The sequence below is a fragment of the Hyaena hyaena genome, unplaced genomic scaffold (assembly GCF_003009895.1).
Source record: "Hyaena hyaena isolate Hyena2069 unplaced genomic scaffold, ASM300989v1 scaffold_74, whole genome shotgun sequence".
Lineage (NCBI taxonomy): Eukaryota > Metazoa > Chordata > Mammalia > Carnivora > Hyaenidae > Hyaena > Hyaena hyaena.
Window position 1 is genome coordinate 3,537,885 of NW_024080706.1, and position 20,266 is coordinate 3,558,150.

General features: G+C 35.7%; 1 protein-coding gene across 11 annotated transcripts in view; it reads left to right on the top strand.

Annotated features, from left to right (window-relative positions):
- The window catches only part of CCDC73 (coiled-coil domain containing 73), a 147,856-nt gene that overhangs the window by 92,148 nt on the left and 35,442 nt on the right, over positions 1-20,266 (top strand). For 10 of the 11 annotated variants that reach the window (XM_039233392.1, XM_039233400.1, XM_039233391.1 and 7 more), the window contains 2 exons: positions 3,488-3,623; positions 3,855-3,934. The exons of the other annotated variant lie outside the window; for it this stretch is intronic. In XM_039233392.1, coding sequence (XP_039089323.1) covers positions 3,488-3,623; positions 3,855-3,934 — 216 coding nt within the window. The remainder of the gene's footprint in view (positions 1-3,487; positions 3,624-3,854; positions 3,935-20,266) is intronic. 11 annotated transcript variants of the gene reach the window in all.

The window sequence follows — 20,266 nt, forward strand, 5'->3', positions numbered from 1 at the left end:
CCTCACACCTGTCAGAAGGGCTAGGATAAAAAACAGAAGAAACATTAAGTGTTGTGAGGATGTGGTGAAAAGGGAACACTCATGCACTGTTGGTGGGAATGCAAACTGGTGCAGCCACTCTGGAAAACAGTATGGAGGTTCCTCAGAAGTTAAAAAGAGAGCCACTGTATGATTCAGCAATTGCACTACTGGCTATTTACCCCCAAAATACAGGAACACTAACTCGAAGGGAAATACGCACCTGTATATTTAGAGCAGCATTATTTATAATAGCCAAATTATGGAAGTAGTAGATGAGTGGATAAAGAAATAAAGAATATGGGGTGTGTGCGTGCATACGTACGGGAATATTATTCAGCCATAAAAAAGAATAAAATCTTACCATTTCTAGCAACATGCATGGTGCTAGGGAGTAAAATGCTAAGCAAAATAAGTCAGAAAAAGACAAGTACCATATGATTTCACTCATGTGGAATTTAAGAAATAAAATGAACAAAAGAAGAAGAGAGAGACAAAGCAAGGAAGTGATCTTAACTATAGAGAACAAATTGATGGTTATCAGATGGGAGGTGGGTGGAGGGATGAGTGAAATAGGTGATATGGATTAAGACATGCATTTGTTATGATGAGCATCAGGTGATGTATGGAATTGCTGGAGGACCGTATTGTACACCTGAAACTAATGTTACACTGTATGGTAACTAACTGGAATTAAAATAAAAACTTAAAAGCAAAATTACTTGAAATAATGCCTTCAGACTAATTTTAGTGAAATTGTATTAGGTTTCTCCACATCTACTAAAAGCAAATATAATTCTCTAGAGAATTAAGTGGTATCTTCTAAAAAATTTTTTTAATGTTTATTTTTGAGAGAGAGAGACAAGAGACGGAGCCCAAGTGGGGGAAGGGTAGAGAGAGAGGGAGACACAGAATCTGAAGCAGGCTCCAGGCTCTGAGCTGTCAGCACAGAGCCCTATGCAGGGATCGAACCCACAAACCATAAGATCATGACCTGAGCCAAAGTCAGATACTTAACTGACTGAACCATCCAGGGGCCCCAATTAAGTGATATTTTAAGAGGAATGGAATTTGGTTTATTATTGTTCATTGTTATTAGTCATAGTAACTACCCAGGTAGACATAAGATCTCTGGGGTAAGTCCCTTTGTCAGCTTTTTGCGTTAATAAATGCTACATGTTTAATTCAAATAATTCAGTAGTGAATTTGAAAATCCCATAGAACTGCATAAAAAACTTTCAGTTGATCCCTTGTGGTCATTACCAATGATATCACTTTGCTTAAAATCATTAAAAAGAATCTTTGAAAAAGTTAAGATTCGCATCAGATATGTCAAGGTAATATAGTTAGGTAAACAAACTGTAATATGTACGTATGCTTTATTAATATTAGGGCTAATATTATTCCAAATAAAATTAATTAAAACTATTGAAGGCACTTTTCTTGCTTAAGGAATAGTAATAACAACACATACTGTATTTATTCTGTATTGTTCTTTGTTTTATTTGTATTATTTCATTTTATCCTCACAGCAACCCTATCAAGGAGATACTTTTAGAGTCTGTTTTAAAGATAGGGTAGATTTCCCAAGGTCACACAGCAGGCAGATTTAAACATAGGCCAACTAGCTTTTGACTACTATATTGTCTGTACTTTGGTTTTAAAGCAGTAGGAAATGGCTCTTTATTTTATGCAAAAGAAAATTTAGAGGAGACATTCACAATCAAATCAGAGAGTTTAGAATGGGTTTGAGAATGAATAGGGATCAGGGTAATTCCAGAGTTTGTGAAACAGGATGTAGAAACCCAGGACAGAGGTCTCATCAGTCTGGATAGGGTTGCTACCGAACTTCTTTCATTTTACAGTCTTTTTGCTCAAGTTTCAAATTCCAAAATGGTAGAAATCAGTTGATTTATTTTGAGTAATATGCCTTTCATTTGGCTAGGGGAGATTAGAACCTGCAAATTTTAATCCTACTAGATTATAATGAGGAAGAAATATTTCAAGTAAATAATTGAAATTGTGATAATATTGGGTAGGGGAAACAGCTACTGGCCAGGTATATCTAACAAATTTGCACTGTTGGAACCCTACAGGACAACAAAAATTAATTCATAAAACAATTACTGAGTCAGGCAGAGAAGGACAAATACCATATGTTTGCATGTATAGGAGGATTAGGAGGAACTTAAACGGAGGACCGTAGGGGAGAAGAAGGGGGGAAATGGTGGGGGAAAGGGAGAGAGGCAAACCATGAGAGACTCTTGAATGCTGAGAACAAACGGAGGACTGATGGGAGTGGGTGGGATGGGGGGGAGGTGGGGGGTGATGGGCATGGAGGAGGGCACTTATGGGGATGAGCACTGGGTGTTAAATGGAAACTAACTTGACACTAAACTATTTGTAAAAAAAAAAAATTACTGAGTGTCATGTGACAAAAATGAATGAAAGTTATGAAACCAATCAGTGGTTCTACTCCTACCAAGTCAAGATCAAAACCTTTAGAAAATGTTATCCATTCTATTAACATATTTCTTTTTAAAATTTATGTCTTTTTTTTAGTAGATTTCACACCCAATGTGGGGTTTGCACTCACAACTCTGAGATTAAGAGTCATATGCTCTACTAATTGAGCCAGCCAGGCATTCCTCTTTTTTAAAATTTAAAGTTGTATTTCTAAATATGACAAAATGACCTCCTTTAGCTGAAAGCAGTGAAGACCCATATTATACCTTGGGTCCAATTTTTGCCAGTTGTCTCTCAGCTTAGGTAGACTTTCTACTGTACTATATTGCCTCCCTGCCTCTGATAGATACTATCCTCATCATTCAACTTTTTAAAGTTTATTTTTGAGAGGGAGGGAGAGAGAGAGGCAGAGGCAGAGGCAGATAGAAAATCCCAAGCAGGCTACATGCCATCAGTGCAGAGCCCTATGTGGGGTTCAAACTCATGAACTGTGAGGTAGTCACCTAAACCAAACCAGGAGTTGGACACTGAACCTACTGAACCACCCAGGCCCCTCTCATCATTCAGTTTTTTAATGCAGTGAGAAGGCGCTCTACTCATTAAAATTAAAAATACTTGAGTTTTGATAATGCACTCATAATTATACCCCCAAATAAATTCCTTTCCTTAATTATCAAGAGTATTACTTTAACATTCCCATGATTTTACTTGGTGCTGACCTGGACTAATTATCCTTTCTATAAATTAAACCAGTTGAGTTTTTAAAAAGAAATTGTAATGAAGAGCAGCATAAATTTAAATGACCGTTTTGTTACCAAAAAAATGTGCTTTAATTTTACACAGGTTTAGAAATATCTCCTAACGTTTCTTCCCTGTGGTGTACTCAGCACTTTTTCATGGCCTATTTCATAACAATAGTTATTAAAAAACAGTACATTTTTATGTATGTTTGAACATATATGTATATTATAGGTTTGTAACATTTAAAATAACTTCAAAATAGGAACAAAAAGTCCAGTTACATCTTCTGGCTAAAGAAGATCATCAGAGGCAACTGAATGAAATTGAGAAATATTATGCCACAATAACAGGTCAATTTGGATTGGTAAAAGAGAATCATGAAAAATTAGAACAAAATGGTAGGTGTTTTTTATTTACACTTATATATTTAATAAGAGTGATTAAATGGGCTTACTTATAATGAATAAATTGAGCTTATCTAGTAATAGTAAATGGTATTTTAATATTATTTGTGTTCAATAATAATTGTATATATTGCCTTGATGCTATTTTCCCTGTCCATTGTAGTTATACTTTCCTTAAAATGTATGTTGAGTATAATATTTTTCTAAATGTCTTTAATGTTGCAGTACAGGAAGCAATACAATTAAACAAAAGACTTTCAGCTTTAAATAAAAAACAAGAATCTGAAATATGCAGTTTAAAGAAGGTATGATTGATACAGTTTTATAGTATTAGAATTACAGTGTAAAATAATTAGTTTTATGAAATATTACTAGAAAATGTTGGGTAGATATTTTTTGGTATAGAAAAAGAAAATGTTTTAAATATAGATTTATAAACTATGAGTTATGATTCCAGTAAGTGTAATGAATAAATTTGTTCTAAACCATTCAAAATATTGTTTCTTGGGGCAGCTGGGTGGCTCTGCTGATTAAGCATCTGTTGGTTTCAGCTCATGATTCGTGAGTTTGAGCCCCACAGTTTGTGAGTGAATTCAAGTCCTGCATTGGGCCCCGTACTGTCAGTGCAGAGCCTGTTTGGGATTCTCTCTCTCTCTCTCTCTCTCTCTCTCTGTCTCTCTCTCTCTGTGCTTACCCTCCTTGTGCTCTCTCTCTGAAAATAAATAAACTTAAAAAAATATTGTTTGACTCTCACCAGTTGCATCCATTTTTATGGTGACATGAGTAGCCAATAAACATGTACTATATGTCAATCTCATTAGCACCATTTATGCATTCATTCTTTAGTATTTGATTGACTGTGTCAGGTACTATGTGATGTGGCACTAAGAGTACGGGTCTGAAGAAAATAACACATTTTGTTGTGTTTTTGAGGTGTATAGTCCAATGGAGGAATTAGACACAAAAGATATAATCACCCAGATCAAATAATTTAAAACTGTTATAAATGATATGAAGAAAAAATAAAGGATTTGATGACATTATAGTAGGTGAATTTATTATGTTGGAGGTAAAGGGGTAGGGGAAGGAAGAGAATAATGTTTTAGGCAAGGAGAATAGCATATGCAAAATCCCTGAAGCAGGAAAGATTTTTAGTAATAGCTTCTAAGACTCTTGGCTAGGATTAGGTATAGTCAAGAGTTTAGTATATGTGAAGGACTGGAGAAGTTTGGTATGGCTGGAGTAGCATGAGTGAAGGAGTACATTGAACATTGGACTCTTAAATTGGCAGAAGGCCATAAACATTTTATTTTTCACATCATAGTCATTGGCTCAGAAGTAGACAGATGACCTTAGCCAGTCGTTAATAAACCAGGAGGAATGTAAACCCCACTGTGGCTGTCAGTCAGTTCTCTACATGAGAGACCAAAAAGGAGGAAGCTGATGGTGTGGATGCCAGATTGGTGTGAAGTAAAGAAACCTGTTCTTTGATGACATTTTTGAGTCCTTGGATCCACCAACCCTACCATTCCCGTACCTCTTGACTTTTCAGTTTTGTAAATCAATAAATCCCCATTATTATATAAGTTAGTCTGGTTTGGATTAGTTTAATTTTCCATTATTTGCAGCGAAAAATACCCTCACTGATAAAAGGTAAGACTAGTATGAGAGGAAGAAGTAGGAAGACCTTGTTCTTATTTTCTCAGCGAATGACCTCCTGTTTCCTTTCCCTGTTCACTTCAAAGCCCCATCTGAAGTAATGCCACTTTGGACCACCTCCCTATCTCTGAGAGTTTTATATTTAGTGTGTGTGTGTGTGTGTGTGTGTGTGTGTATGTGTGTGTGTATATACATAGAGATACCTGTCTAACACTCAATAAGTGCTCTAAACTAACATTTACTGAGTGCCACTTAAATATTTGCTAATAAATTACACTTTGTAGTCATCAATGTGCAAAATACCTTCCGTTTGTCCCTCCAAATTCAGATGTATCCATCCTTTTCTCCTTGTAAGGCTTACCAGTGTGGATTTCATAAGCATTCTCCTATCTTCTGGCTTCCTATTGAGTTGGGCCAATAGAGAGCAGCTTGGACAGGAGATAGGAAGAAAGAAAGAGCATGAATTCCCTTTCTGTGAGGTCATTTCAGTGTGGCCTTGTCCCTCAGTATATCACTAGTTCTCTCAAGCTGGACTACTCTGTGTAATGCTCCCTTTCTGGGTTCCAGTAACTTATCTTTTTGTTGTTTTTTGGATCTGGTATAGTGACATCTCCATTGCTGCTAGTCCCTAGAACTTGCACTATATTTTGTGGTTCATTTATATTGTGTCTACAGTTGTGTGAATATGTCATCTTTAAATTATCCTAATTATTTGTACCATCTGTTTCTTCTTGGGATTCTTACACTTGGTAAGAGTGTTAACATTAGTGAAGCCAAGCTTCTCAATTTAGTTTCTGTATAAGCTGATTGGTTGATTCAGTGCAAAGAAATTCCTTTTTTACCAAGATTACACCCTAAACCTCAATAAATCATTTTTGCAGTACATATTTTGGAAAATCTAAATTTTGGGTATGTATTTTCATCTTGGTTTTAAGTGGATTCTTCTTTTACAAGAGAAGAAAAACACCCCAAGCCTTTAGCTACATATATATACTGAGTTTCAATATTTTTATTTATTTATTAATTTAAATTAATAAACTTTATTTTTTAAAAAGGTGCCTGGGTAGGTCAGTCCATTAAGCATCTGACTCGGGTCATGATCTCATGGTTGTAAGCTTGAGCCCTGCATTGGGTTCCGCACTGAGTGTGGAGCCTGCTTGAGATTTTCTCTCTCCCTCTCTGCTCCTCTGCTGCTCGTGTGCATGTACTCTGCTTCTCTAAATAAATAAACTTTATTTTTTAGAGCATTTTTAGCTTCACAGCAAAATTGAATGGAAAGTATAGAGAGTTCCAATATACTACCTGACCCATACATGTACAGTCTCTCTCACTATCAACATCCTGTACCAGAGTGGTGCATTTGTTACAATTGGTGAACCTACATTGACACATCAGTATCATCCAAATTCTGTTGTTTACATTAGGATTCACTCTTGGTTTTGTAATTTATCTGGGTTTGAGCAAATGTTTAATGACCTGTATCCACCATCATAGTATCATACAGAGTAGTTTCACTGCCCTGAAAATCCTCTGTGCTCTGCTTTTTCATCTATCCCTTTCCCTAACCCTTGACAACCACTAATCTTCCTACTATCACCATAATTTTGCCTTTTCCAAAATGTTATAGAGTTGGAATCATATAGAATGTAGCATTTTCAGGTTGGCTTTAGTAGTAATATGCATTAAGTTTTGTCTAATTCTTTTCATGGTGTGGTAGCTCTTTTTTTTTAATTTTTATTTTCTTTTAGTGCTGAATAATATCTCATTGCCTGGATGTACCACAAACTATCCATTCTCCTATTGAAGGACATTTTGGTTGCTTGCAAGTTTTGGCAGTTATGAGTAAAGCTACTATCAATATCTGTGTACAGATTTTGTATGCACGAAGTTTTCAAATTTTTTGGATTAATACAGAGGAGCATGATTATCTGGATTGTACGATAAGAGTATGTTTCGTTTTGTAAAAACTGCCAAACTGTCTTCCAAAGTGACTATATCATTTTGCATGCCCACCAGCAATTGCACATTCTACATGGGTGTGTAGTGGCATCTCTCTGTTCTGATTTGTAATTTCCTAATGACATATGATGTTGAACATCTTTTTATATGTTTACCGCCTATCTGTATATCTTCTTTGGTCAGGTGCCTGTTCAGACCTTTTATCCAGTTTTTAATTTAGTTGTTCATTTTCTTATTGTTGGCTTTTAGGAGTTCTGTGTATAATTTGGATAACAGTCCTTTATCAGATGTGTGTTTTTAAAATACTTTCTCTCAGAAGTTCCTGGGTGGCTCAGTCGGTTATGTCTGACTTTGGCTCAGGTCATGATCTCACAGTTCATGGATTCAAGCCCGGCAGGGGTGCTGTGGTGACCACTCAGAGCCTGGAGCCTGCTTTGGATTCTGTCTCCCTATCTCTCTGCCCTCCCCTGCTCACGCTCTGTCTCTCTCAGTCTCTCAAAAATAAAAAATATTAAATCAATCAGTCAATCAATCAAGTAAGTCCTAGAGTTGGGCAGTGTCAGTCCCTGACTTTATATTGAATTAACTATTTTGGGTCTTTTGCCTCTCTGTAGAATCACTTTGCTGATACTCACAAAGTAACTTGCTCAGATTTTGATTGGGATTGTAATGAACCTATAGATCAAGTTGGGAAGAACTGACGTCTTGAAAATATTGGGTCTTCCTATTCATGAATGTGGAGTATCATTCCATTTATTTAGTTCTTTGATGTCTTTCATCAGAAGTTTGTAGTTCTCATATAGATCTTATATATAGTTTGTTAGATTCTTACCTAAAGATTTAAGTTTTGGGGGTGCTAATGTAAATCATAATATATTTTTATTTTCAAATTATATTTGTTCATTGCTAGTGTGTAGCAAATTGTGAGATCATAGAAAATATTATCTCTCCCCATTTTCAATCATTTGTGATTTCCTAAGTAGTAAAAGCACTAACAACATCTCTTGTTCTAATATATATGTATTTTTAAGTTGGCTTCATGCCCAGCATGGAACCCAATGTGGGGCTTGAACTCATGACCCTGAGATCAAGACTTGAGTTGAGATCAAAAGTTGGACACTTAACTGACTGAGCCATCCACGTGCCCCAAAACATCTCTTGTTCTAATATTTGGTCTTTCACCCTGCTCCCGACAGCGGGCTTCTAAAACCCTTAAAAATTTCTAAGTGATAAGAGCACTGGATGCATCATTTGTTTTAATAATGTTACTCTGGATGAGCTCTGGAATGGGAGCTGGTGACCAGAAAGAGGAAACCATGATTAGAATCTTAAAATTTTCAGCTCTGCTTCTCTCACAATTCCCTCTACACCAAAAAGGGAAGAGGGGCTGGAAATGGCATAATTGATCATGTCTTCATGAGGAAGTCATACCCATTACTACCCATTACGTACCCAGTAGTACCCATTTCAAGGGAGGGTGACACACCTTAACTCCACCAGAATAGAATCCCCTGTGCTCAGGACCCTCCCAGATCTTGCCTTTTGGATATCTTCATCTGTCTATCCATCTGTAGCCTTTATCATATCTGTTAAAAAAAAAAAACTGGTAAACTTAAGTGTTTCTCTAGTTCTGTGAGCTGTTCAGGCAAATTAATGGAACCTAAGAGGGGATAATGGGAACCTCTGTTTATAGCCAATCAGTCAGAAACACCTGGCCTTGCGATTGGCATCTGAAGTGGGATAGGAGCTGTCTTAGGAGACTGAGCCCTCTTCACTTATTGGATCTGACACTGCCTTCAAGTAGGTAGTGTCAGAAGTTAGCTAAACTGTAGGACACTCAGCTGATGTTGCAGAGAATGCCTGGGGCTGAGGGGAACATCCTCACACACTTGGTGACCAGGAGCATCAGAAGTGAAGTGTTCTGTGAAAACGAGACACAGGAAAAAAACACAGGGGGAAGAACCGGGTTTTTTCCCTGTACCAGAAGGAAGAGCTGTAGGTTTTTCCAGTACAGAAAATGATTAACTTTTGTATATTAATGTTATATTATATCCTACAACTTTATTACAATCACTTATTAGTTCTAGGAAGTTTTTGTTGATTCTTTCACATTTTCTGAATAGTCATTTATGTCATCTGTGAACAACAACAGTTTTATTTCTTCCCAAATCTGTATATCTTTTTTTAAAAAATTTCCTTTTCTTGTTGTACTAGCTAGGGCTTCCAGTATGGTGTTGAAAAATTTTAGTGAGAGGGGATATCCTTGGCTTGTTCCTAATCTTAGTGTCTCATCCTTAAGTATGATGTTATCTGTAGGGTTTTTTTTTTTTTTTTTTTTGATGTTCTCTATCAGGTTGGTTCCCCTCTGTTCCTAGTTTGTTACAAGTTATTATCATAAATAGGTGTTGAATTTTGTCAAGTACTTTTTCTGCACTGATTGATATGATCATTTGATTTTTTATTTTGCCTGTTATAATAGATTACATTAATTATTGAATGTTGAACTAGTCTTGCATAACTGGGATAAATCACATTTGTTCACGGTATATAATTATTTGTATACATTGTTGGATTTGCTGTTATTTTGTTGAAGATTTTTGCATCTGTGGTCATGAAAACACTAGTCTGTAGTTTTCTTGTAATGTCTTTGTCTTGTTTTGCTATTAGGGTAATGCTGACCATATAGAATGAGTTCAAAGTATTCTTTCTGTATCCATCTTCTGAAAGAGATTATACAGAATTGAATTAATTTCCTCCTTAAACGTTTGGTAGAATTCACCAGTGAACCCATTTGGGCATGGTACTGTCTGTGTAAGATTTTTGTTGATTCAGTTTCTTTAATGGACTTAAGTCTATTTAGATTGTCTATTTCTTCTTGTGTGAGTTTTGGCAGATTGTGTCAAAGAATCAGTCCATTTCATCTAGGTTATCAAACTTGTGAGCATAGAGCTGTTCATAATATTTTTAAAAATTTTCCCTCTATTGTCCATAGGATTTTTAGTTATGTCCAGTTTTTCATTTCTGATATTAGTAATTTATGACCTTTCTTTTTTTTTTCTTAGCCTGGTTAGAAGCTTATCGATTTTATTGATTGTTTCAAAAAATCAGCCTTTGGTTTCCTTGATTTCCTCTATTGATGTATTTTCATTTTCATTGATTTCTGCTCTAATTTTTATTATTTCTTTTGCTTACTTTGATTTTACTTTGCTCTTCTTTTTCTAGTTTCCTAAATTTAAAGTTTAGATGTTTTAAATTTTTTCTTTTAATTTTTTAAATAAAATTGTATTTGACACATAATGTTATGTTAGTTTCGGGTGTAAAACATAGTGATTCAATAAGTCTGTACATTATGCTATGCTCACAACTGTAGCTACTATCTGTTGTCATACCATGCTACTACAAGACCATTGACTGTATTCAGTATGCTGTATCTTTTATCCCCGTGACTTATTTATTCTGTAACTGGAAGCCTGCATCCCCTATTCCCCTTCATCTATTTTGTCCATGCCCCACCCCTCTGGTGACCATTAGTTTGTTCTCAGTATTTATGGGTCTGTTTCTGCTTTTTGTTTATTTGCTTTTTTTTTTTTTTTAGATTCCTCATATAAGTGAAATCTTCTGGTATTTATCATTCTCTTTTGACATATTTCTCTTAGCATAATACCTTCTAGGTCCATTGTGTTTTTGCACATGGCAAGGTCTTATCCTTTTTATGGCTGACTAATATTGCTTTGTGTATATATAGCACATCTTTACCCATTCATCTATCATTGGGCATTTGGGTTGCTTCCATAGTTTGGTCTTTTTTCTTTTCTAATAGCTGCATTCGATGCTATACATTTCCCTGTAAGCATTGCTTTTACTGCATTACACAAATTTTGTTGAGTTGTATTTTCATTTAGCTCAAAATATTTTAAAATTTCTCCTGAGATTTCTTCTTTGACTCATGTATTATTCAGAAGTGTGCTGTTTAATCTCCAAGTATTTTCAAGCTACCCTTTCTTGATTTCTAGTTTAATTCTATTGTAGTCTAAGAGCAGACATTGTATAATTTTTGTATTTTAAATTTGTTAAGGTGTGTTTTACAGTCCAGAATGTGGTCTATCTTGGTGAATGTTCCATGTGAGTTTGAGAAGGATTTGTAATCTTCTGTTTATGGATGTAGAAGTCTATACAGTTTACTGAACTGGGAACTTCACAGTACTTCTCAGTTTTTTCCCCTCTCTTAAGTGGTACAGGATAGATGGAGGGGGCTGGGTTGGAGTATTACTCTCTCCCCAGATAGTTTAGGCTCAGGTCCAGTAGCTTCTCCTGAGGTCCATCCTTGTTAGAACAGAATGTCCTGGCATATTTCAAAATGGTTCCTTTTCCCCTCCTTCTCCTGAAAGCAGGAGGGAATTTTTTTTTTTCTAATACTAACTGTGAGATGACTTGGAAATGAAATTCACAAAAGTGTGTGTGGGGGTTCCCCCATGACTGTGTCCCCCTGGTTTTGTTTTTTTTTTAACTCTCAGAATTTTTCACATTGAGCCTCTGGTGGTTAGTCAGTCACAGTTCAGCTTCTCCTGTGCTGGCACTAGTTCTTGCATAGGTTTCTGTTTGTGGGTTTCTGCTCTGGTAATTTATAATTCTCTGTGTTCACCAGTCTGTTTCTCCAGTTATTGAAGTAGCAGTTTGCTTTATGACCTCATTTCTCTGGCAGATGTAAGAAGAGTTTTTGGTTTTCAGTTTGCTCAGCTTATTTGTTGTGAGGATAAAGTGTTGTCAGGACAAAGTTTAAGCTCCTTACTTGTTGGACTGGAAATAAGAAGCTCCCCTGTTTCAATGCTTAACTATAATTTTACTGAAATTAAAATTTTATGAAGGATCTAGAGTGACAGACTTAAGTTTTGAAGAGGAGTGTTTTGTGCCATGAGATAAATAACATGTACTTTAATGCATAATTTAAGAAATCAGTAAATTTTGTTACTTTCTGTTTTAGGATCATTTCAAGGAAAGCAGGATTACTTAGGATAAAGATTGAAGTGGGTTCTAAATGCTAAGCCAGAGTCCAAAGGCCATTAATATTTGTAACACTATTATATCTAGTTCTTTGGTCTTATAACTGTCAATAAAATGGTTTTATATTCCCTGGATTCTATCCTTATACCTGAAGCATCAGAATGGAAGCACATAAGTGTAGCTCAGTATAAAACATTAGGATGGGTGGTAATAAGCGTATGTTCCTAGTCCTTAAAAGTCTTATGTCTTTCTAGCAAACTAGACAGTTTTTATGTAGAGAACATTTATTTTCAGTTACATCCTAGAATATTAAAGATGGCTTTTTTAATATAAGGAGAAAAATCTATCATTTAAAAATTTGTAGTCTCAAATCAGAGGATTGTTAAAAGAACCATTTTATCAATATTAACTTCAAATGCAAATAAATATAAATAACTAAATACTGACTATTTGTGAATCAGCACATTTTTAGTGATGGCTCTTTGATTCATTTATATTTTAATATTTTTTATCAATGAGTTAATTGTTTAACGATTATATAAAAATATTCGTATGCTTTTATTCAATTATGTTTTACATTATTGTAAAAGGATTATATCTCATAAATTTCTGTATTAGGTTATGTGGGTTTTATTTCACTAAATAAAGACAAATGTTTAATTATATATATTTTTAACATATAGTTTAAGACTGGCCTGTAGATGGAGACGAGGCTCTTGTAAATCCATGGAGAGACACCACTGTCAGACTAGGTTAAAGAGTATTGTCTCTTTCTTTGCACAAGTAGAATAGTGTTGCTCATGAGCACACTGACCCATTTCTCCTAGGTCTTGGAGCCTTACCAGGGCTAACTAAATGCACTGATGTGCCCTGCAGTGGTGGCCTGTCTCTCTAGAGAGCATTACAGTCAATGACCATGCTACCTCGTAGTTCTTGGAAGAGAGAGTGTACGAAAGGGTAAAGTGAGAAGATATTATTGCCCTGAGAGTTCTAAGTCTGAGTAGCTGAAAGAGTAAAAAATTTTAAGTATATCTTAATAGTCATTTAGAGTATTTCCAACATTCTAAGTATAAGAATTTTCTATTTTTTATGTAGTCTTAATTTTTAACTTTCAGAAAAGCTTTTTCATTTTTTACTTTCTTCTTCAGAAGCAAATCAAGTCTAGTTACATTGGTTATATCACTCACTTAAAACTTTTAATCATTAATTTTCCCAAAGATAATTTTTATTTTTCTTTTATTCTGTTGTATGATGTATGATTTTGTTCAGAACAGTTAAGCTATTGGTTTGTGATAAGATGGATTTTTTTTTTTTTTTTGGAGCAAAGTTAAACAGACCAAACTTAGTTGTTAGATTAAAGTAGATATTACAGTTTTGAATGCTGGGCTCACCATTATGGCAATCATGAAGAATTCCTGATACTATCTGCGAGCAGCATTCATAACCTCTGCTATTTGTCTGAGTAAACGTCAGAGCACTCCAGGAGATAGTGATATTTAACAGACTACCCTGTACCAGAAAAGGAGGGGTAAAGGAAAAAAGAGCACAATATTTATGGCTCTAGGAACTATAAGTTGTAATTTAATGAGATCAAAGCATGTGCTCTTTATTTGCTGTGCTAACAGCTTTGAATAAAATGGTTAGAAAACAGACAATGTACTAAAAGTTCAGGATATTTAAAAGCTATAAGGGCTATAAAATCAAAAGCATATTTTCAGTGGAAAATCATTTCGTGGAGGTCTCTGGTTTTAATTTATTATGCTCTTAAGATTAAGTAATTAATATAAGAAAAAGACATAAGAAATGATTAGCATTTACTTTTGTCAGCCATATACTGGGTTTTCGCTCTTACCCTCCCCTTTCCCACTTCCTTGTTGTTTCAGAACAATTATTGTAATAGGAATTGATGCATTTTAGAGTATCTTCTATAAAACTTAGCTAATTACAACAGCTCCATGTTTTCAGTTGCTGAGAAGTGTAGAAAGCCATAGGAGTTTGTTGCACTTTGTAACCTTGACAGAAGAAATAACTTTTAGAAAAAGGATCTTCCTTTATTAATTCAGAGAATTGTAGGCCATCTTATGTGAATATAAGTTTTAACGACATATACTTCAGTTTAATTATCCTTATATCAGTAGAACATTGTGACCTAGGTGTGAAACTAGAATAGATCATTAGGGTAAAACTAGCATAAAAGGCATCTAATAATTTACTTTCTAACTTGTTAGAATGTTTGTTTACTTCTTATAAGTGTATCTTGCTTTAGGAAAACCCAAGATAAAAAAATTAAAAGTTAAATTGTTGCAAGTTTTAAAAATTACCATTTTCGTGTACAAAAATAGCAGCTCTCTTGAAAGCAAGTTTTTGAAAACACCATTTTGTAGAGAATGATTTACCTTATTTGAAACCCAATATTATTGGTGACTTTTTTTAAAAAGTAGAATCAATTGAGCACAAAAGGTTTCTTTTTATTTTGTATTTTATTTTACTTTATTTTGTTTTTTATTTCACAGAGAGAGAGAGGGCACAAGCAGAGGGAGAGAGAGGGAATCTCAAGCAGGCTCTATACTTAGCACGAAGCTTGATCCCATGAGTAGAAATTAAGAGTTGGATGCTTAACTGACTGAGCCATCTAGGTGCCCCAAAAGATTTGCTTTTAACATTCAGATGATATTTGACTAAATACTGAGTAACAATATAAAAAATTAGCCAAATACCCTATAAATCTGAGTTGAGATTAAAACTTTGAGGTCCTTTGAATTAAGCTAAATTTTTTAAATGTTTGTTTATTTTTGAGAGAGAGAGAGCACACACAAGCAGGGGAGGGGCAGAGAGAGAGAGGGAGACACAGAATCTGAAGCAGGCCCCAGGCTCTGAGCTGTTCGTGCAGAGCTTGATGTGGGGCTTGAACTCATGAACCGCGAGATTATGACCTGATCCGAAGTCAGATGCTTAACCAACCAAGCTACCCAGGCACCCCATAAATTTTTAAGAAATTAAATTGTTGAAATTACTAGATTTTTTTTTTATATCCTTCAGAAACCATAGTCAGTTTAACTCCTACCCCATGTTTTTAAATGTTTATCCAGGGTGGAAATAATGAGATCAATACATTCTTTTGTTCAAAAAGTATGTTAACTCAAAGACTCTCTAGTCCTACAGTAATGTTTTTACATATTGTGTAAGAAAGTGGTCCAGTTGCATTCTTTTGCATGTAGCTGTCCAGTTTTCTCATCACCATTTGTTGAAGAGACTCTCTCTTTCTCATTGCATGTTGTTTCCTGCTTTGTCAAATATTAATTGACCATATATTTTTAATATTTATTTTTGGGGAGAGAGAGCGTGAGTGCGAGAGATCGAATGCACAAGCAGAGGAGAGGCAGAGAGAGAGGGAGATAGAGAATCCAAAGCAGGCTTCAGGTTCTGAGTCTTCAGTGCAGAGCCCAATGTGGGGTTTGAACCCACGAACTGCAAGATCATGACATGAGCCGAAGTCAGATGCTTAACTGACTGAACCACCCGAGAGCCGCTTGACCATATAATTCTGGGTTTATTTCTGGGTTTTCTGTTCTGTTCCATTGATCTACAGGCCTTTTTTTAAAGTTGCTATTTATTTATTTTGAGAAAGAGAGACAGACATGAGTAGGGGCGGGGCAGAGAGAGGGAGAAATAATCCCAAGCCCGTTCTGTACTGTCAGTGCAGAGCCCAACATGGGTTGCCATCCTACCACCCTGGGATCATGACCTGAGCTGAAATCAAGACTCAGGTGCTTAACCGACTGAGCCACTCTGGTGCCTCTGTTTTTGGTATAATTGTAGATGAGATTTAAAAAAAAAAAATTTAACATTTATTTTTTTGAGAGAAAGAGGCAGAGTGTGAGCAGGGGAGGAGCAGAGAGAGAGGGAGACACAGAATCTGAAGCAGGCTCCAGGCTCTGAGCACAGGGCCCAATGTGGAAATTGAACCTATCAACTGCAGGATCATGACTTGAAGTCAGACACTCAGCTGACTGAGCCATCCAGGTGGCCCCAGGCGGGCTTGTTTTCTTGACTTCACTTTCTGCTGCTTCGTTATTAGTTTATAGGAATGCAGCAGATTTCTGTATCTGGCTTGCTCCTTCCTTCCTTCCTTCCTTCCTTCCTTCCTTCCTTCCTTCCTTCCTTCCTTCCTTCCTTCCTTCCTTCTCTCTTTCTTTCTCTTTCTCTTTCTCTTTCTCTTTCTCTTTCTCTTTCTCTTTCTCTTTCATTCTTATTTTGTATCGTGTGACCTTACTGAATTCATTTATCAGTTCTAGTAGTTTTTTGGTAGAGTCTTTAGGATTTTCTATATATAGCATCATGTCATCTGCAAATAGTGACAGTTTTATTTCTTCCTTACCAATTTGGATGCCTTTTATTTCTTTTTGTTGTCTAATTGCTGGGACTAGGACTTCCAGTAGTATGTTGAATAAAAGTGAAGAACCTTCTCAATTTTGGACTCCCTGTTATGTGGAGGAATAAATGTACTTAGTGTTTGATGGTTTAAATATGGCTGTTACCAAAGCATCCTAACTGATACTGCTGACACTTTGTGTTTTAATTACGGAGTATTGTATTTTATAAAATAGTAGATGTCTGCAATATAATACGGGTTCATTTTATATCATCCATGTGATAAGCTCACTTTTTAAGGGTCTTTTTTTTTTTTAAGAATTATTAATTTATTTTTATTTTAGAGAAAGTGCAAGCTGGGGAGAGGGGCAGAGGGAGAGAGAGAGAATCTTAAGCAGGCTCCATGCTCAGCTGAGAGCCCGATGTGGGGTTCAATCACATGACCCTGGGATTATGACCTGACCTGAAATCAAGAGTTGGACGCTTAGCCAGCTAAGCTACCCAGGCGCCCTTTAAAGTTCTTTACAAATGCTTTTGGCTCCCTGATTATCATGTTTTCCCATTCCTTCAAAGCTCTATCTTAAGGTCTCTGTTCTTCTTTTTTCATATTATCTCTTTCAGTTAGCTCATATTCTATGATTCAGTCATTCACTTCATGCAGGTGACTTTATATTTCCAGTCTCACATTTCTCTTAATATACATTCTATATTTTTAGCTACCTGCAGGTCATCTCTTTTTATGACTTATTGTAATTTCAGGGTTAGCAGGGCACATCTTGGATTGATTCTTCATTCTTAACATGCCTCCTCTCTCCCCATCCATCCCCCCAAATTCATACAGCTCTCCTTTCAAAAGAAATCCTCTTGCTGGCAGTGAAGATGAACCATTGCTGGGACATTGAAACTTCATTTGGGGAAATTTATTATGTGTAGCCTTTTATAGTTTGAGAAAAATATGAATGAATTTTTATATATAATAACAACCTCTGGCTCAGGCTTAATGATTTGTGCTTCTTTGGCTTGTGTAATAGTCTCAGAATATTGTTCACCTCTTGTTTTTTGTCTTAAATATATGCCATCTATTTCATCAGTTAAGTAGACTTCCCATTTCTTTTCCATTTTTGTGCCTTCTCTTTCACATTTCATGGTTTTTATTTTAATTTCTCTTAGCTTCGCCTAGATACTCTGGACTAATTTTTTCCTTTCATTCTCCTTGTCTGCTCAATTATATCTTCCTTTAGAATATCTCTTATTTTCCATTCTCCATTTCTCAATAATGTAGACATTTATCATCTTATGCCTGGATTAATAAAACAGCCCCTTAGCCAGTGTTCTTTTGTCTGGTTTTTATTCACTTTTGTTGCCAAACTAACTTTACTAGGTTACTAGTGTAATGCATTGTTTCTATGTTCCTGACCTGCTAGATACTTAGTATATATAGAAGGAATGATAGATTGAATAGTTCTCTTTTGCCTACTAAATCAAGTCCTAAATTTCTTTCCAGCTTTACTGAGACATAATTGACATACAACATCATATAAGTGTAGGTGTACAACATAATGATTTAGTCCAATACTTCTTTAATCGGCTTTCTAGAATTTCCAAAGTCTGACCACATTCTACATGTTCAAGATTGTTTCCTGCTACTTGTTAAGCATATTCTGTTCTATTTAATGAAAAATCTTGGTTGCAATTATTATAATTCTTCACTATTCCTTCCTTTTTTTGCCTTTGCTCCTCTCCATATCCCCTGTCCATACTTGAAATGCCTTCTTTTAGCTTACTTGTATTAAACAGGATTGAGTCAGGAAACAGATGGCACATTGGAATGGGTAAAAGAGAAAAGTTTGGTGAAGAAGTTGTTTACAAAGTTATGGGCAGTGTTCGGGGGAACCAACAGGGATATTGAATAACCACAGGGATAGAAGCAGGTGGGGAGCGGCGGCAGGGGGGGAATGATTATACCACATAAACCCGAGGGGACAAGGGAAGGAAGCAGCTACCGAGAACCTCAAGAGAGCTATAGGCACAGCTGTAGAAAAAGCTGAATTCAGAAGCTGTGACCTTTGGCAAAGATACAGAGCTACTATCATTTTGTGGCCATAGAGGGAGAAAACTGGGGAAATACCTCAATCTGTCTTCTCAGCATACTGATTTACTGGTGCCTTCCAGAGATTGAACCCAACCAGAAGCCAGAGGGCAAGAAAAACTGCTGTATCCACAGATATCAGCACACAGGGGACAGAGCAGTATGGAGAAAGGGCGGAGAGTGAGTCAGGAGAGACAAATGAACAATATCCACTATATTACTCATTCATCAAGGCCTACCTCCTTTGTTCAGACTTCTTTCATTATTTAATAAATGCTGATTGTTCTCTTTGTACCAGCCATTAATTTGCCTGCTTTTCTGAGTATGAAGTCCTGTCTTTTCACCCATGTCATTTGAGGCAATGCACATATCTAAAAGGGACGTGTGAACTAAGATCAATTAATCATTTCTCCTGGATTTTGAACTGAGTATTGAGTTATAATTGGGTGAGTTTTTCTCTGGATAGCCAAACTATAACATGTAGAACTTGGGACTTTTTGGCAGCACTATTTTCTGCTGCTCCATTTTCAGCTTCCTTGATATTACACTCTTGGTTTTCTGCCTACCTCAGCTGACTGTACTTCCTTCTTATATTAGCTTCTTCTCTAATCTATGAGTATTGGAGTTCTTTAGGACTCAGTCCTTCACTATCTTCCGTCTTCAAATAATTCTAAGTGATTGCACCTGTTTCTATAGCTTTGTATTCTATTATATACTGTATTATACTACATAGATATATATATAATACTGATACATGAGAAATATTTATCAGGGAAAAGAGAAAAACACTAATCAATAAAGTGAAGAAAATAAAAATTTTCCTGTAATCCTACCACCCTAATGAATTTTTTTTCCTACAGAAGAGCTGTTTGTTATTTATTCAGTTCTTACATACACAGTCTTTTATTTCTTAATTTTTTTTAACAAATTCTTTTTTTAAATTTAAATCAAATTTAAATGTTACATATAGTGTAATAATCATTTCAGGAATAGAATTCAGTGATTCATCACTTACGTATGACACCCAATGCTCATCCCAGCAAGTGTCCTCCTTAATGCCCATCACTCATTTAGCCCATCCCCCCACCCAACACCCCTCTAGCAACCTCCAGTTTGTTCTCTGTATTTAAGAGTCTCTTAGGGTTTGTTTCCCTCTCTATTTTTAATCTTATTTTTGCTTCCCTTCCCCTGTGTTCATTTGGTTCTTGAATTCCACATGAGTGAAATCATATGATATTTGTCTTTCTCTGACTGACTTACTTAGCTTAGTATAATACATCCTAGTTCCATCCATGTTGTTGCAAATGGCAAGATTTCATTCTTTTTGATCACCAAGTAATATACTATTGTGTGTATGTATATTGTGTATACACACACACACACACACTATATATATATATATATATATATCACATCTTCTTTATCCATTCTTTAATCAGTGGACATTTGAGTTCTTTCCATACTTTGGCTATTGTCAGTAGTGCTGCTGTAAACATTGGGGTGCACGTACCCCTTTGAATCAGCATTTTTATGTCTTTTGGATAAATATCTAGTAGTG